Source organism: Alosa alosa, chromosome 7, assembly GCF_017589495.1.
Source record: "Alosa alosa isolate M-15738 ecotype Scorff River chromosome 7, AALO_Geno_1.1, whole genome shotgun sequence".
Lineage (NCBI taxonomy): Eukaryota > Metazoa > Chordata > Actinopteri > Clupeiformes > Clupeidae > Alosa > Alosa alosa.
The window spans coordinates 30,223,028-30,238,799 of NC_063195.1; the positions used below are offsets into that span (position 1 = coordinate 30,223,028).

Here is a 15,772-nt window from a genome sequence, read left to right on the forward strand (position 1 = left end):
TTTGTATATACTGTAGTAGCCCATACATATTATATGGACATTTAGAGCATAATAATATTATCTTGATATCCTTTATGCTTTGTATAGGATAGATAACCACTACCTTGGGCCTTATATATTCCAAAATAGGCAAAACACTAATGTCATTCACATTTGCACTACACATTCGATTACAGTAAATTAAGTCATGGACTAAATCTCCTTCTGAATCTGCTTGTGTCTACACTGGAGCCCTGGGCACTGAGACTACAGCCTCGGGCTCTTATGTCTGTCTCCATGGCATGGGAACTGCACTTCTGCTCCTTTTCTAATCTGATTTACTCTGCACACATCAGAAGAAACCTGAAACACATGAGGATAAAACGCTTCAGAGGAGAAAACACTTCAGAGGAGAAAACGCTTCCCTATGACCCCTGCCTTTTCCCTATGACCCCTAAGTCCTTTTCAGTCCCGACTGGTAGTTCTGGGTAATGTAGGCAGGAGACTTGAGAGTTGAGAGCAGGACTCTGGTTCATTCTCAGGTACTGTGTGGTCAGAGGAAGTCCAGGTGATTGGTCTGGGAATGACAGGTAGATGATGGATCGATGTGGGCCTCAATCACCACTATTTCCATTGCAAAGACTTCAAAGATTCCTGCCACTCCGTAGACCTGAGCTGAGCATTAAAGGGATGCCATTTTGGCTGAGCATGAAAACAATGTGTTGTAAGGATACTCAGGTAACATCCAGATAGAGCTGGCCACCACAATACTCAAACATCAGACAAACTCAGGTTGCATGTACTCTAGTTAAATCTTCATTTAATTTAGTTCATTTTACAAATATATCAAATCCATCAGAATGATTTAATTTTAATTTTGTTTAGCCACTTTCTTTTTAATTGATTTCATTTCAATTTGATACCACCCTAGAAAATGAAAACATTCATTGTTGGAGTGTAATATGCGCTATTCTACAGAAAAAAGTAACAGGAAGTGAGCAGGAGCAGAGAGCATGGTCACTCACTCAGCACACTGACGGTGGACTCTGAGGTCATCTGGACGTTGGTGGGCATGACGTACTCGATGGTGAAGCAGCGGCCCTTCTCCTCCCCTGGGAAACAACAGAGACAACAACACCGGCCATCAGGGGAAAACACCGGCGCCAGGGCAAAACCAGCAACGTCATTAGTAAAAAAAAAAGGGAGATAAATCTTAGGGTTAGATCAAGTGGTTTAATCAAGAGTTTGTTAGTCATTCAAATAAAACTGTAGAAGTGAAAGCACACATGTAATGAGTCAGAACATTGTTGTGAAAAAAAACAACAACTCAAAATGCACACACACAGGGAGTCATAATGCTGGAGTTAGGAACTCAGAATGCACACACACAGGGAGTCATAATGGAGTTAGGAATCAACAAAGACGACTGAGTAGGCTATTACAGTCAACTCATCATGGAGCTTGTCACTATGGAAATAGGCCCAGACAGGCACCTGTCTATGCCATGAACAGAATACTACACTGCAACAGACAGAGTCAAAAGACTGAGGGATCAAGAGTTTTTTGCGGGTTTTAAATAGAAGGGAAGTGAATGGCTCTCTGCTGACTTCCCCGTCTTTGCCTTGTCACCCCCTTCCATTTGTCAGTAAATAAGTACACAGCTGGTGGAACATGGCGCGATGAAGACGGAGGCTGAAGACAAAGCAGCGCTCGGTGAGTCACTGTTGCAGTGGAACAAACCCTCTTCCCTCACCAGTGTCATTTCTCCTCATTTCCTGTGGCACTTACAGCGTAGGGACCCAATGCATTATTCAAAAAAAGCCCAATAAGGCAGCACAATTTCCGCATGATGGGAGATTGTGTGTCTTTTTTCCCTGTAAATGCATCCTGCAGCCTAGTCTATACCTAACGACGTATTACAACCACCCTCGCTCCATCTATCCTCCTTACTATGCCTCTAAGATTATATGAAACCCCGAAACCCTCCTTATTCCACCCACTGCCTCTTTTCTTAAATCTCTCTCTTCCTCTCAGTCTCTCTGTGTCTCACACTTTCTCAGGCAACCCCCCTGCCTCTCCACCCCTCCGTGTCTCCCTATGGCCACAATGGAGAAGAGCAGTGGGGTACGGTAACCTTACTGGCCCTGGACTCATTGCGATGTTGCACATCATCAGTTTAACAGGTGGGCAAACATCACCAGGTGTTCCTGGAAGCCACAGGCCCACACTGAGCGTGCTAATCAAGTCTGGGCTTGGCCCTAATCCACTTCACTGCCTCCTACTCCACCAGCCAGAGTCATCAGGGAGCCTGGCATTGAGGAGGAGATAATTGAGACCTTATCTCACAGCAATTACACACAGACATAAAGACCCACTGAAATCCCCATTCAGCGCTAAACAATCCAGCCTCTGATTAAACTCGGAGCCGCCACAAAGGCAGTGTCAAAAAGCCGACGCTTCTGGGCCATCCGTACGCCCTTGTTGCACGGCGGCCATTACGAGAAGGCGTGCGTGTGTGAATCAAGACAATCAATCACACTCATACTTTATTTATTCTTGGTGCTCGGGTGAGAATGTTTGTTTATCAGTGAGAGAAAGCTTGCGAATGAGACAAGGCAGAAAAAAATAAATTGTAATGGAAAAAACAGCTTCATAAAGAGTCATAAACTAAAATTATGCCCAGATTTGACAAAATGGATTTTTAATGCAGCTGCCTGACAACTATTGCCATGGCAGTGGCAGTAGGCTACCGTGGAAATGGATTGACGAAACGGGGAATTAAATTAGGCTCTGTCTGCTACTTTCAAATGTGATAATGTGCAGATGCAGCTCAGCACGGCAATGTTTCAGAGCAAGGGAGAGAGAGAGGGAGAGAGTGACAGAGAGACAGAGAGAGAGAAAGAGAAAGAGAAAGAGAAGAGAAAGAGAGAGAGAGAGAGAGAGAAAGAAAGAAAGCGCGAGAGAGAAATTTCTGGCGGGAAAGGGAGCAAAGACTAATATGCTGAATGCCATGTTTCAGTGTGCACAGTGAGCTGCATCCAGGAGTGGGAGATGCTTTGGCACTGCATATGTGCTATGACTGTTTTGTGATCATAACATCACCTAAATACATTTTTAGATTTAATCATCCCCACCTTTATCTAATATTGTAATATTGCAGATAACTGGATTTAGTTACATTCACATAGATCAAATAGAGCCTGACAATATTATCCTGGCATGGGGTCATTGAATCTAACTTTTACAAGTCAGCCATGCCTTTATACAGCCCTAGTTATAAAGGCAGCCCAATTAGGTCCATTTTGACAATCATTACTAACTGATCAGCCTACACAGACTAGTACAGTTGAATCTGGTCCCCTGCTGACACAAGTATTGGACACTAACAAATGGAACTTTTCAGTTCACCTCAAACTCACTTTAAACACAAAGAGGAAAAGATGCACAAATCAGTAAATAAACACACACATAACACGCACACGCACGCACACGCACACACACACACACACACACACACACACACACACACACACACACACACACACACACACACACACACTGAATCAATCGTGATGACCGAGCTGAAACCATTTCAACGCCTGTTCTATCACTGTGTACCGGGGGCCCTGCTGGACCACTCTGCTCCTCCATGCAGAGGAGAAACAGTTTCTGGGTCAAACAGAGACTGTCCTCATGGTCCAGCCAACAACAGGGCCACTCAATAGCTTCAGCACATAGCCTCCCGATGCCATCTGGCCTTATATGGAGGTGACGCTAGCACAACTGACAGTTACTAAACGCCTGTGAGGATTGTCCCGTCACTTAGCATTGTTGGTTTTTCTGCCCCAAAAAAAAATGAGGACGCATCTAAGGTCAGGTCAGCACAGCTGGGTTAACGCCGTGGGCGACGGTCTTGGAGGACAGGGGCTGGAAGGACACAAACTGGCTGCGGCAGCCCATCTGCTCCGACACATGTGGGATGGGTCCATCTGATGTCTGGGTCTGCGGATGCGGCATTCATATGCAAAGGGAACCGACGTCTCTCTCAATCTCAATCTCAATCAGATTTCATTTCCTGTGAGATCATATCCAGGAAATCAAACCAGCCTTGCTAGCTTGAATATGCATAGTGTCTTTAAGGGGGGTTTAGTGGTTCCGAAATCAAAACTGGCTTCAATAAAAAGGAAGGAACTTCCATAGTGTTTTTCGAAAGGAAAAACAAAATGGTGGAGCAGTGGTTAGTAAAACACAGGGGAAAGGGCATACATTTGGTGTCCCGAACCCTGGGAGAGAAGAGAGAAAGATACCTGGTTTACTGGTGGGAAATTCTCGCTCGGCAGCAGATGTCTCTGAGAGAGGAGAGGAAGGGAAAGTTAGTGCCAACTAACGGAGCTTCCCCTTGGGTCTCTGAGCTAGTATGGTATCTCAGGATTGCCATCAACGCCACAGTCATTATCATCAACATCACAATACCACCACTATTATCACTATCCGCATCATAATAATCAGTCACTATCATTAAAAAAACATTAGTAAGACAGCCAGGCAGTGTTACGTACAAGTCAGGTCATAACTGCATAGTGTTCAGAGGTCATTTGTTGCCTGTAGAGCCAACCATGCTACCGCTGCTTCATGCTAACCAAATCTAAAGTCTGGATAGGCAATGTGTACACAAAAGGAATAACAGAGAGTGCAGTTGCTTAAGGACAGTCTGGCGCAGGACAGAGTAGGTGGCTGCAAAACAAGTGTGGTGTCCAGACAGCAAAGTCAACAAGTCTCTGCTTTTTGACATGACAACACAGTCAGTGGCGATCTCTGCTGTGAGTGTTGGCTGTTAAGATGCAGGAGTGTTAGCTTTGGAAAGTAACAGCCACAACAGGTCCATTCAAGGGGAAGGAGCTACTAGTGTTAGTTTGGGAAGAGTGGATGTGAGCAGATGGGGACAAGCCACCCCTCGAGTTGGGCCATTACATTGTTCTTGGCCAGACCCTTAATCTTTCTAGATTATCAGGGTCTGGATTTTCCAGGCTAACACAAGACAGGGTCACTTTCTTCATTACAAAACACACACAGACACACACACACACACACACACACACACACACACACACACACACACACACACACACACAGATAATCAATAGTAGTGACTGAGCTGCCATTTCTATCCCTGTTCTATCTCTGTGTACTCTGGGCCCTTTTGTACCACTCTACACACACACATACATACATACATTCATACAAAACCTCTTAAAGACATACTTATTCAACCTTATGCACTTTCACTATTTACATGTTCCCCTAACAGAACATACAGTCTCTCACAGATACAAACACACACACACACACAAACACATACACACACACACACACACACACACACAAACACACACACACACACAAACACATACACACACACACACACACAAACACACACACAAACACATACACACACACACACACAAACACACACACCACACGCTCAGCCTCACCTGCCAGGAAGCAGACCCTCCAGAGGCCCGAGTGCAGGGACATGCGTACCTCGGTGCTCTGGTTGAGGGGCAGGATGACGCCCTCCTCCAGGTAGAGCCAGTAGTCAGTGCTGACGGCGATGCCCAGCAGGCCCAGGGCGCACACGGCAAACACGCTGCTGAGCAGGGTCAGCGCCTTCCTGCCGCACAGGGTCATCGCATCCCACTCACCCGCTCCAGCAGGGGGCGCCAAGAGCACTAGCAGGAGCTGCAGCGGGGAGGAGAAGGAGAGAGGGGGAAAGGAGGAGAGGGGGAAGAGAGGAGAGAGGGAGGAGGAGGAGAGAGGGAGGAGAGGAGAGGGGAAGGAGAGGAGAGGGGAAGAAGAGGAGGGGGACGTCACACCATCATACAGAACACACAACTCAAACCAGTGGGTCAGTTGGTGGTGCTGAGCTCAAAGAGCACATGAGGACTTGGACACGATGGCTCACCATGGACAATGAGAATACATGTGTTCATCAGATCAGTCCTTACAGGCACACATGACATGCTAATACAGTAGAAACACACATGACATGCTAATAGAGTAGAAACACACATGACATGCTAATACAGTAGTAACACACTGTGGTACAATGTCATGTCAGTTCAGCTGTAGGGATCACCATTCTGAAAACATTTATATGAACATCAATGTTCATGACAGTTCTCTCTTCAGTGTTGGGATTGTATCTCTAATGATTTGCTATTTTGTCTTAGTCCACTAATTATGCTCTTAGTCGTCTTTATATCGTGTACATCTTGATTGGATAAAAAAAAAAACCTCCTACAATCCCTCTGATGGAGGAGATATATGAATCTGACCTTGAACTTGAATCCATTAATGGCCACATAACTACCGTAATGTTCAAAAAATGACATGGACCAGAGACAGCACAGACCACACACCTAGTATTGCAGGCTGAAATATCTTATTGAGACTGATATACAGTAAGAGTATAAAGAATGTTGTGGAAGTGGTTTCAAGGACACATTTTCATGTACAGTAGCAAGTTAACCAAAATGTAGATGCATGTATATTGCTGTAGCTGTGAAATAAGCAGGTGCAACCAAGAGGGTTGAAAAAGAGCCTGTTCAAAAGAGATCCATAAAATAATACAAATGGAATTAATTTCAAATGTAAATGTGTTGACCAGCATATCGAAAATGTTTCCGTGTGTTAATGCTATACAATCTCTTTCAGATCATCCAAAGACCTCATAAAATATTCATCTAGGGTGAATAAATATTTCTGTGACCTTAAGTGAAAATAAAATGCCAAATATATCTCCAAATATAGCCCCAACCCGCTGCTGAATACAAAATAAGGGTCGATGTTGTTTCTCCAATTTGTGTGTGTTTCCCCTCTGTGTGTGAGCATTGTGTGAGCACAAAAAGACGATGTCTTTTTCAAAGGCCCCATCGGAGACACCTTGAAATGCTAATAGGGTCGGACTGTGTGCAATGAGACCTGGATGGTGGGAGGCATAATAGCTTGGTATAATCAATTAAAAACAGACAGAGATAGAGAAAGTGGAAGGCTCACTCCAGCAACCACTGCTGGCAAATCATCTGCCTATAAGAGAGATGGAGATAGATCCTTTCTATTGTACACTGTAATAATACACATATTTTTTTTCATGAATCATGAAGAACATATTTCTTTATGGTTTGTAGAAAAGTGGCTCAGAAGCTGACTTTGGAAAAGTTCTGCAATCAGACAATGTTTCCTTTCTGTTGTTTCCTACTGCAATAATGTTATCCTACACCTAAGAGGGTTTTTAGACAAAACATGGCACCAGGAAAATGGTCTCCCTGGAGCAGCTATGCAGCATGAAGAGAATAATGGTCTACGTCTAAGAGATCGCTGAAGGCTTGCACTTTATGTGCCACATTTTCAGCACTGCATATTTGTTGCAAAGAAACACAGAAAACAGTTTTCAAGGAAAAATATATTCCATAAAAAGGAGGGGGAAATGGTGTAGCATGTCGTGCAATAAGCCTTTATATTTGCTGAAACTTGGTACATGCCTACATATCTTAAAGAATGTAATGGATCAGTGTTTAAGCAATGGTAGAATGCCAACCACCACATTCATAGACTGAGCTCTACTCTGCTGAGAGGAGTACCTGATGCTTTGACTAAAGAATTTTCTTTACCAATGACGTGATTGGCGAAGATGTGATTAAACTGGGAACCAAGCATCCCTAAAAAACGCCTATTTATTCGGAGGTCATTTGTTTAGCAACTTGTGTTTTTTTTGCTCCAAGTCTTAGCATGATTCTCCTCTGTGTTGTTTGTATGCCGATGTGAATGAACTGTCCACATGTAAACATGAAAACAGCATCGCTCTCATTTGCCTAAATGAGAGTCATTTTTATTTCTCAGGAGCTTTGCAACTCTGCGCTTCACTGTCTTCATATTGCCACAGGCAATTCACTGACAGGCACAAAAACACACAAACACACATGCACATGCTGTTTTGGGTCACTGAAAATTAATATTTCTGAAACTCTGGCCGAAGTGGAGATTAGGGAAAACTCCATTTTCGTGTTTGCTTGTGTACAGGGGGAAAGAAAGTTTTTGGGTTGAGAGTTTAGACATAACGTTTTCCCTTTTCTTTAAAATGTTCTCTAGTCTCCGATTGGCCAATATCCCCATCTGTTTGACTGATATGTTTCTGAAAGCCTTCAAAAACTGTTTTTTGGTATCTATGTGGACGGAATTATTTTCAGTTTTTACACATGGACAAGGCCAGAGTATTACCAAAGATTGTCTAGTTAGCTTTGGTCTCGTCTCTGGTATTACTGTGCTGAGGATGTATAATTAGAGTGTGTGTGTATGTGTGTGTGTGTGTGTGTGTGTGTGTGTGTGTATGTATGTTTGTGTGTGTGTGTGTGTGTGTGTGTGTGTGTGTGTGTGTGTGTGTGTGTGTGTGTGTGTGTGTGTGTGAGAGAGAGAGAGATTCCCAGTGTGAGAGGGCTGATGATGCATGCAAAGCTCCATGGCTTCATGGAGAGCCAACAGCCAGCCAAAGCGTATGTCTGCTCACGTGACCATGGCTGCTTATATGAGCAGCATACATTACCACTGCATAGCTAAGCTCCTTTATGATTTTTCTGCTCCATGAAGTCTGATGTCTAAAACCCAGTTCTGTGTCATATGTTGCTCGGCAAACCAGTAGCTTCTTCCTTCTGTATTTCACAATAACAAATAATACAGCAAAATTGCTTGAAAATATCACCTATTACAACTAGCAAGGGAAAAACAAACAAACCTTCAGACCCCAACCCACACAAACACTCACCAAAAACTGAACTGTATTTTCCAAAGTGTTTGCAAATGTTTACAACTAATACCCACCAGCCTGTCCTAAAACAAGTCAGCTGAGATATTTGATGTGGGGAACTGTGAAGCAAATATGGTGCTCTGGTGCCGTATTGCTCCTTTCTCTGTGTGTGTTTACATAACGCTTTCCAGGGCTTGGCTGGTGGGTTTGACATTCATTGATATTTACCCAGTGACATTCAGCACTCTGAAATCACGTACACTCACAGACACCGGAGACACTTGTGTGACCAGTAAATCCACAAAGAATTACCTCCTCGGATAGATGGTCTCCAATTTTACATAAGTAGTATGCACCATTTTTGGTAGTGTCAACAATGGCAACAATACCCTCTCTCTCTCCACTACTCTCTCTCTCCTCTCCGTATCTCCTTCTCTCTCTCCCCTCTTTCTCACCCTCTCTCTCTCTTTCTTGCTCTCTACCTCTTTTCAGGTGCTAATATGCCTTTCTCCCAGGGTGGAGTTTTTTCGCTGCACTCGGTGTCGGCAGACTGCACCTTTCAGCCTCTAATTGGCAGCGCTTCGTGCCACCACCATCACCAGCAGCAGCAGCAGCACACATCCCATCTATTTCCATCACACACACACACACACACACACACACACACACACACACACACACACACACAGGGCAGCCATCATCAGACAGAGTTAAAGAGGGGCAGAGAGGTGGATGAGAAAGAGAGGGAGAGAGGAGGAGAGAAAGAGAGATGGGGGAAGAAAGAGAGAGAGGGGGGTGAGAAAAAGAGAGGGAGAGAGGAGGAGAGAAAGAGAGGGGGAGGGAGAGAGGAAGAGAGAAAGACAGAGGGGGGAGAAAGAGAGAGAGCGGAGAGGGATAAAGCCAGGGCAGGAAGAAGAGGGGGAAAGACAGATATAGTAATGAAAGAGAGAGAGATAAAAGGGAGAAATTGGAGCATGAGATCTTTTCACGGGGAGATTTCTTGCTTACATGCGGGGAAGTGCGTGTGAAAGAAACAGCTGGAAAGTGTTAGACAGGACGCTTGCGCCGTGAGGAGAAGAGTGGAGTCTCATCCTCCATCTGTCTACGTCTCACTCACACCTGGGCTCCTGTGCAATCAGAGAGGGATAACTGCTCTGATTAAGGAGTGTGTGTGTGTGTGTGTGTGTGTGTGTGTGTGTGTGTGTGTGTGTGTGAGAGAGAGAGAGAGCGAGAGAGGTGTGAGAGAGAGAGAGAGAGAGAGAGAGAGAGAGAGAGAGAGAGAGAGAGAGAGTATAGACTGAGTGGAGAGAGAGATATATCTGCATGCATAATTGACTGTTAGTGGGGTGTTCCTCTTCTTCTTCTCTGAACAAGTTATACTAATGTGTTTTTGTTTGTGCTTCTGGGCATGTGTGTGCATGTGGTGTGTGTGTGTGTGTGTGTGTGTGTGTGTGTGTGTGTGTGTGTGTGTGTGTGTGTGTGCGCGCGCCACAGACTGAATAATGCCTGGCAGCCAAGGCGGAGGAGGATAAAAGAACAAATCTGGAAGGAAACTCAGGGAGTGAGAGAAAGAGAAAGAAAGAGAGAGAGAGAGAGAGCGAGAAAGAGATAGAGTGAGAGAAAGAGAGACAGTGAGAAAGGCAGCAGGAAGAGATAGAGGGAGCAGGGAGATTAAGGATGAGTGTGAGTGAGAAAAAGACAGCGAGTGCCACAGCCAGTGGCTGCCCTTGTCATTGTCCACACCATGCCGTCTGGAGCCAGAGGGAGCAGTGTGGCTCATCACTACACGCTGCACTGAATTAGCTTCCTCCTCCATCTCCACCACCTCCTCCACCTCCTCCACCACCTCCTCCTCCTCCTCCTCCTCCTCCTCCATCTCCACCACCTCCTCCACCACCTCCACCACCTCCTCCTCCTCCTCCATCTCCACCACCTCCTCCACCACCTCCACCACCTCCTCCTCCTCCTCCATCTCCTCCTCCTCCTCCTCCATCTCCACCACCTCCTCCTCCTCCTCCTCCATCTCCACCACCTCCTTCTCCTCCTCCACCTCCTCCTCCTCCTCCTCCCTGGGCCTGATGGCATCACATCCCCTCTGAGGCTCTGCTCATGGGAGGCTTTTGAGGAAGGCTCGACAGGAGTCTACATCTGAATAGGACTAATGAAGACAGAGGAGGCAATGGGAAAAACACACACACACACACACTCACACACACACACACACACACACACACACTCACACACACACACACCTGACACATTAGATCAGTTCTAACCAAGACTACAGGCGGTGGTCTATAACAGGTGTGAGATTTTGGGGAAAGTTTTCGGGGCAGTGTTGATGTGTGACTTGAGGGTGGTCAGCCGAGAGAGAGGTGATCCGTTTTCCTCCGGTGTCTCTAGCCATCAGTGACAGAGCACAACTCCTGGTTTGTTTTGGCTGCGGCTGCTTTTAACGGCCTCCTCAAAACATTTCACATGAAGTCACGATCATCATCATTTACACAGATAGACTCCCTTTTTTTTGGGGGGGGGTTGGTTTTTTTTTTTAGCGTAAATGCTATAAATGTTCAGCTGGCGTTTCCTGCGCTGGACATAATAGCTTATAATTGTGTTAATGTGGTAATGGGCTCTAATGATGGCAGCCGAGTGCGCCGTGCATGCAGATAGCAGCACCACAGCACACAAACAGACCCCGACCACGCATGGTGGCTCGCCACATTTCTCTTTAATCACAACCCAATTACGGTGCAGTTGTCTTCACTCATAGTCATCCTCATGCATCATAGGAGGAAGTCCATTAGCAGGACGTCGTAATACAGCTAAAAACGTTGGACACAGCAGTGTCCTCAAATCCTGTGTTTGCTTTTGAATTTCTTTTCAGTTACTAAGCAGTTATACAGTATAGTCAAGTAGTAGATGTCGATGATATCAAGAGCTTTTATAAAAATAGAATATTTATTTCTCACTGAAACCCACAGTGAGAAATAAATATTCTATTTTTATAAAAATTATCTTTTGATCATGTTTATAAAAAAAAAATAAGTCTAGGTAAAGATTCATTAAATGAAATAGCTATTGGTTCAGGTTCAATGTTTTTTTTTTCTTCCTGAAAATGATTAAAGTTGATTAAAAAGTTAATGTTAATGTATGATTTGTGTGTGTACTTCCACAGCCTCAGAAAACAAATAGAGGAAAAAGCCACCATCTCTTTTGTCTCTCCCTCTCAAGGGAGGGAGAAATGAGAGTGGAGGAGATGAGAAGTGAGAGGATAAGCAGGCTGTGTCGTCTTTAATGGACCTCTGCATCACCCTTCCCCAGGCTATCAGCACGGCATGTTTGTCCTCTCCGCAGGCTCAAGAGCTCATTTCCAACAACAACACACCCAGACCGAAGTGGGCCCCTGGCTAGGGTCTCTCACAGCCACCATTTTAGGCGAGGGAAATGGCATCTAAACTACCTGGCTGTGAGTGCCTTGCACAAATGCACACACAAGCACACACACAGTCACACACACACCCACACACACACACACAGTCACACAAACACACAAGTGCATGTGCACACACACACACACACACACCCACACAGACACACTAACACACACACATGCACACACTCTGTCTGACTCACTCCACTCACATACTCCGTGGGGACCAGACTGCAGAGGTTCACCTCGGGACGGTTGCGGAGGCCCGGAGCCAGCTGTCGCTACGGTTTCCAAACACAACGCCTTGATTGTGTGAGGACCACAGCTCCCCCGAAAAGCAGGAGAAAGGGCAGATCTTTCAGGAGCAATTACAGTGGGGGAACTGCTGTCCCGCTGTGTTTTGAATAACACTAATATTCATATTTTAGGTTCAGCCAAGTGGCAGGATTAACAAATGACTTTGAAGTGGAGACCAGGGGAATAAAACAAAACAACAGAGTGCATTTCACATTGGCCAGAAAATACCGCAACGATATCCATCTCTCAACTGTTTATAGATGTGGGAAAATGTCTCTCCTATACAAATTAAAGGCCTATATGATCATCCTTCCTTAGACATTATTGTTTTTTTAGCTCTTTATGACACACCACACAGATACAAACCAGGCACTCCATATACGGTATGTGACGATTAGGAAGGAAGCGTTAATCCCAACTGATTCTCACAAACCAGTATAAGGCATAGAGACGCATCAAACCCATGAATCAACAAATGACATTCAGAGTTGAGGAAAGTCAACACAGCTCATTCTCTGCTTCTTGAGATACCCCCCCCCCCAACACACATGCAGCACACACATCCTCCTCACACATCTGTTCCTGTGACATTCTCATCCCATCTCTCCTACGTCTCCTCAAGAGGCAACTCATGGGTCGTGGTTGGAGAGAGGGGGCATCTGGACACAAAGCCTCTGCCAGATGCCAATCCTCAGCACCCCACAGGCTCTTGACCTCTGTCTGAACTCCCCACTTGCCCTTCGGCTGCTATTAGCTACAGAAGCGGTCTGCATTTGTGGCAGGAGCGATGCCCGATATGACCGTTCAGGATTACAGAAAAAGAGGAAGGGAAAGAGAGGGTTGATTGATGATGTCTGATTCCTCAGTTAACACGGATCTTTATCGCCGAGATCTCGCCACAGGCTTGTTTCAGCCGATACAAAAGGCCCCATTCAGTGTGTGGTGAATGGCAGTTCCTCCACTGTTGTGTCGGAATGATGGAAGAGATGAATGCACGCTGCATGCCATGAATAGGGGACATATTGTGGAGCGCTCATAATCCGGCTCGGATCACAATGGACACCACGACGGGGGAAATCTGACACATTTCCACACTCCCGCACTGTGTGAATGGAACGCTATCCCAGAATCCACATGAGCCTACGAGACTGTGACTGGAATCCAGTGAGTGTCTGTCCTCTGCAGAGGATGCCAATGCAACACTAAACAAACATCAGTGCCAAATATTCAAACTCATAGAAAATGGGGGAAAAATATCCCCACTTTTAGACAAAGTGCTTTAAGAAAGAAGCAACAGTGAAGAAAAGCCAAGTGAAATCCTAAAAGAAACTTAATAAGTAAATGAAGAGGATTTAAATAAGTGAGCCACCATGCTCCACCACAGCCGCTATAAAAAACCACCCTGAGACAGCACACAACCCCCATAGGTGACATTTCCAGGCCCGTTAACGCGATCCGCTAACACTTAGTGATACCTCAAAGTCAGAGTGGCTCACGCATCAACACTAAAGCTTGTCATCACAGACCTGGGTGTCAATCTGTGGCTCACTACTTGCATCCTCATTTCTGACCAATCTTGAGCCTTCAACATGTTTGAAATGTCAAAGGTTTGCCGTCAAAACAGTGTGACAGCGTCAATAACGACTATTATGTATTGCCCTTTTCAAAAAAATAACACATATCTGCACGAAGGATTAAGTAGCAGAGAATTCACAACAGCCGCTAATTCTTTTAACTTGTAGAATCTGCAGTGTGTAACGCTAATGTCAGCTTGTGCTCTAACGACAGGGACATTAACATTGAAGTTATCAGCTAGCGCGGAGAGGAGAGCAGGAAGGGCGGCTGTTTACTAGAGCCATCGCCGCCGTCCACCTCAGGCCTTAGACACACAGCCGCGGTGGCGGTGGCGGCGGCGGCGGCGGTCCTAGTGGCGGTGATGTCAGACTGCAGCCCGACCGATGTGCTGGAGAGTGGCGGGGCTGGGTGGGTGTGCGCAAAGTAGGTCAGTGGCCTGCACTGCTCAATACCACGCATCCAGCCTCATCAGCTTCAATTAAAAAGAGTTCACAGCTCCTACAAAACGCCCCTTCCCCATACTAAAGTCAATGATGGAAAAAATGCAGAGGCTTGGTGTTGACACAAACACCTACATGTAGTGTAGGTGCTGACATGTGCACACACACTCACACTCACATACAAAGACATAGGCACAAACACACACACACACACACACACACACAACAGAAACAAATCATGGCTTTTTGATTTTGTCATCCAGAGAGCTACGGGTGCCTACATATTAAAGTGCAGCCTCATAGCTTAATGGGATGGCAATTTAAGAGGAAATAACTTCCTGTATTTCACTGGAAGAGGTCGTGAATACTAAACAAGCCTACGAGTGTGTTTCTGTGCATAAGAAATGTCATACTGTGGAACTGCTCCCAGCTTTTAACCCGTTGCATCATGCGCAGACACACCATGAATGCTTAGGGAGAATGCAACGCAGGCTTTTACTGCACATATACTATGCAGGGCTTGTGTCCAAGATGCCTGAAACACGATCTGGCCATCAGCGAAACGGTCATGGCTGCAGGGAAACAAGGAAGCCAAGACAAACGGGGGAATTATCATCCTCAGATGATCCACATAGAGTGACATTTGTGTGTGTGTGCATGTAAATGCTTAAGTGTGTGTGTGTGTGTGTGTGTGTACACATGCTGTATAATGTAGGCCTAAGTGTTTGTGTGTGTATGTGACCAAGTGACCGCAATTTTACCCTGTCTGTCTGTCTGTCTGTGCGTGGGCAAGCATGTGGTCATCTTCCGCCTTGCTTGTCCGGTGAGGTTGTCAGCGCAATTCACTCGGATCAGATCAACGGCTGCTCCCAGGTACCTTCTTACATGTGCCGCGGCCGGGGAGATCCGGTTTTGAAGTGTGTGTTTGCTCAGCCATGCTTGAGAGCGGCGGACCCCCACAGGCCCCTAAAGATGCAGGCCCCCTCCTCTCCTATCCTTCTCTCTCCTCCCTTCCTCTCCCCTCACCGCTCCACTCAGCAGTAGCGCAGCACTAAAGGGCCTGGCTAACCCTTATCTGTCAGGAGGAGTCTCCCTGACCTACAAAACGCACCAGCGCTCTCCCACTGTGGGCTCTCTCTTTCTTTCTTTCTTCCTCTACTACCACTCTCTCTCTCTCTCTCTCTTTCTCTCTCTCTCACTCACTCGCGTGCATGCTCTCTCTCTCACTCATGCTCCGTGCCCAAAGTAAAC

The 15,772-nt window shown here is 45.8% G+C and overlaps 1 protein-coding gene across 2 annotated transcripts in view; it reads right to left on the bottom strand.

Annotated features, from left to right (window-relative positions):
• cacng5a (calcium channel, voltage-dependent, gamma subunit 5a) overlaps window positions 1-15,772 on the bottom strand; it is a 29,124-nt gene that overhangs the window by 7,695 nt on the left and 5,657 nt on the right. The window contains exons 2-4 of one of the 2 annotated variants that reach the window (XM_048248613.1): window positions 5,472-5,718; window positions 4,287-4,328; window positions 1,005-1,091 (exon numbers count right to left, since the gene is read on the bottom strand). In XM_048248613.1, coding sequence (XP_048104570.1) covers window positions 1,005-1,091; window positions 4,287-4,328; window positions 5,472-5,667 — 325 coding nt within the window. In that variant the 5' untranslated portion in view covers window positions 5,668-5,718. The remainder of the gene's footprint in view (window positions 1-1,004; window positions 1,092-4,286; window positions 4,329-5,471; window positions 5,719-15,772) is intronic. The other variant, XM_048248614.1, reaches the window with a different exon arrangement.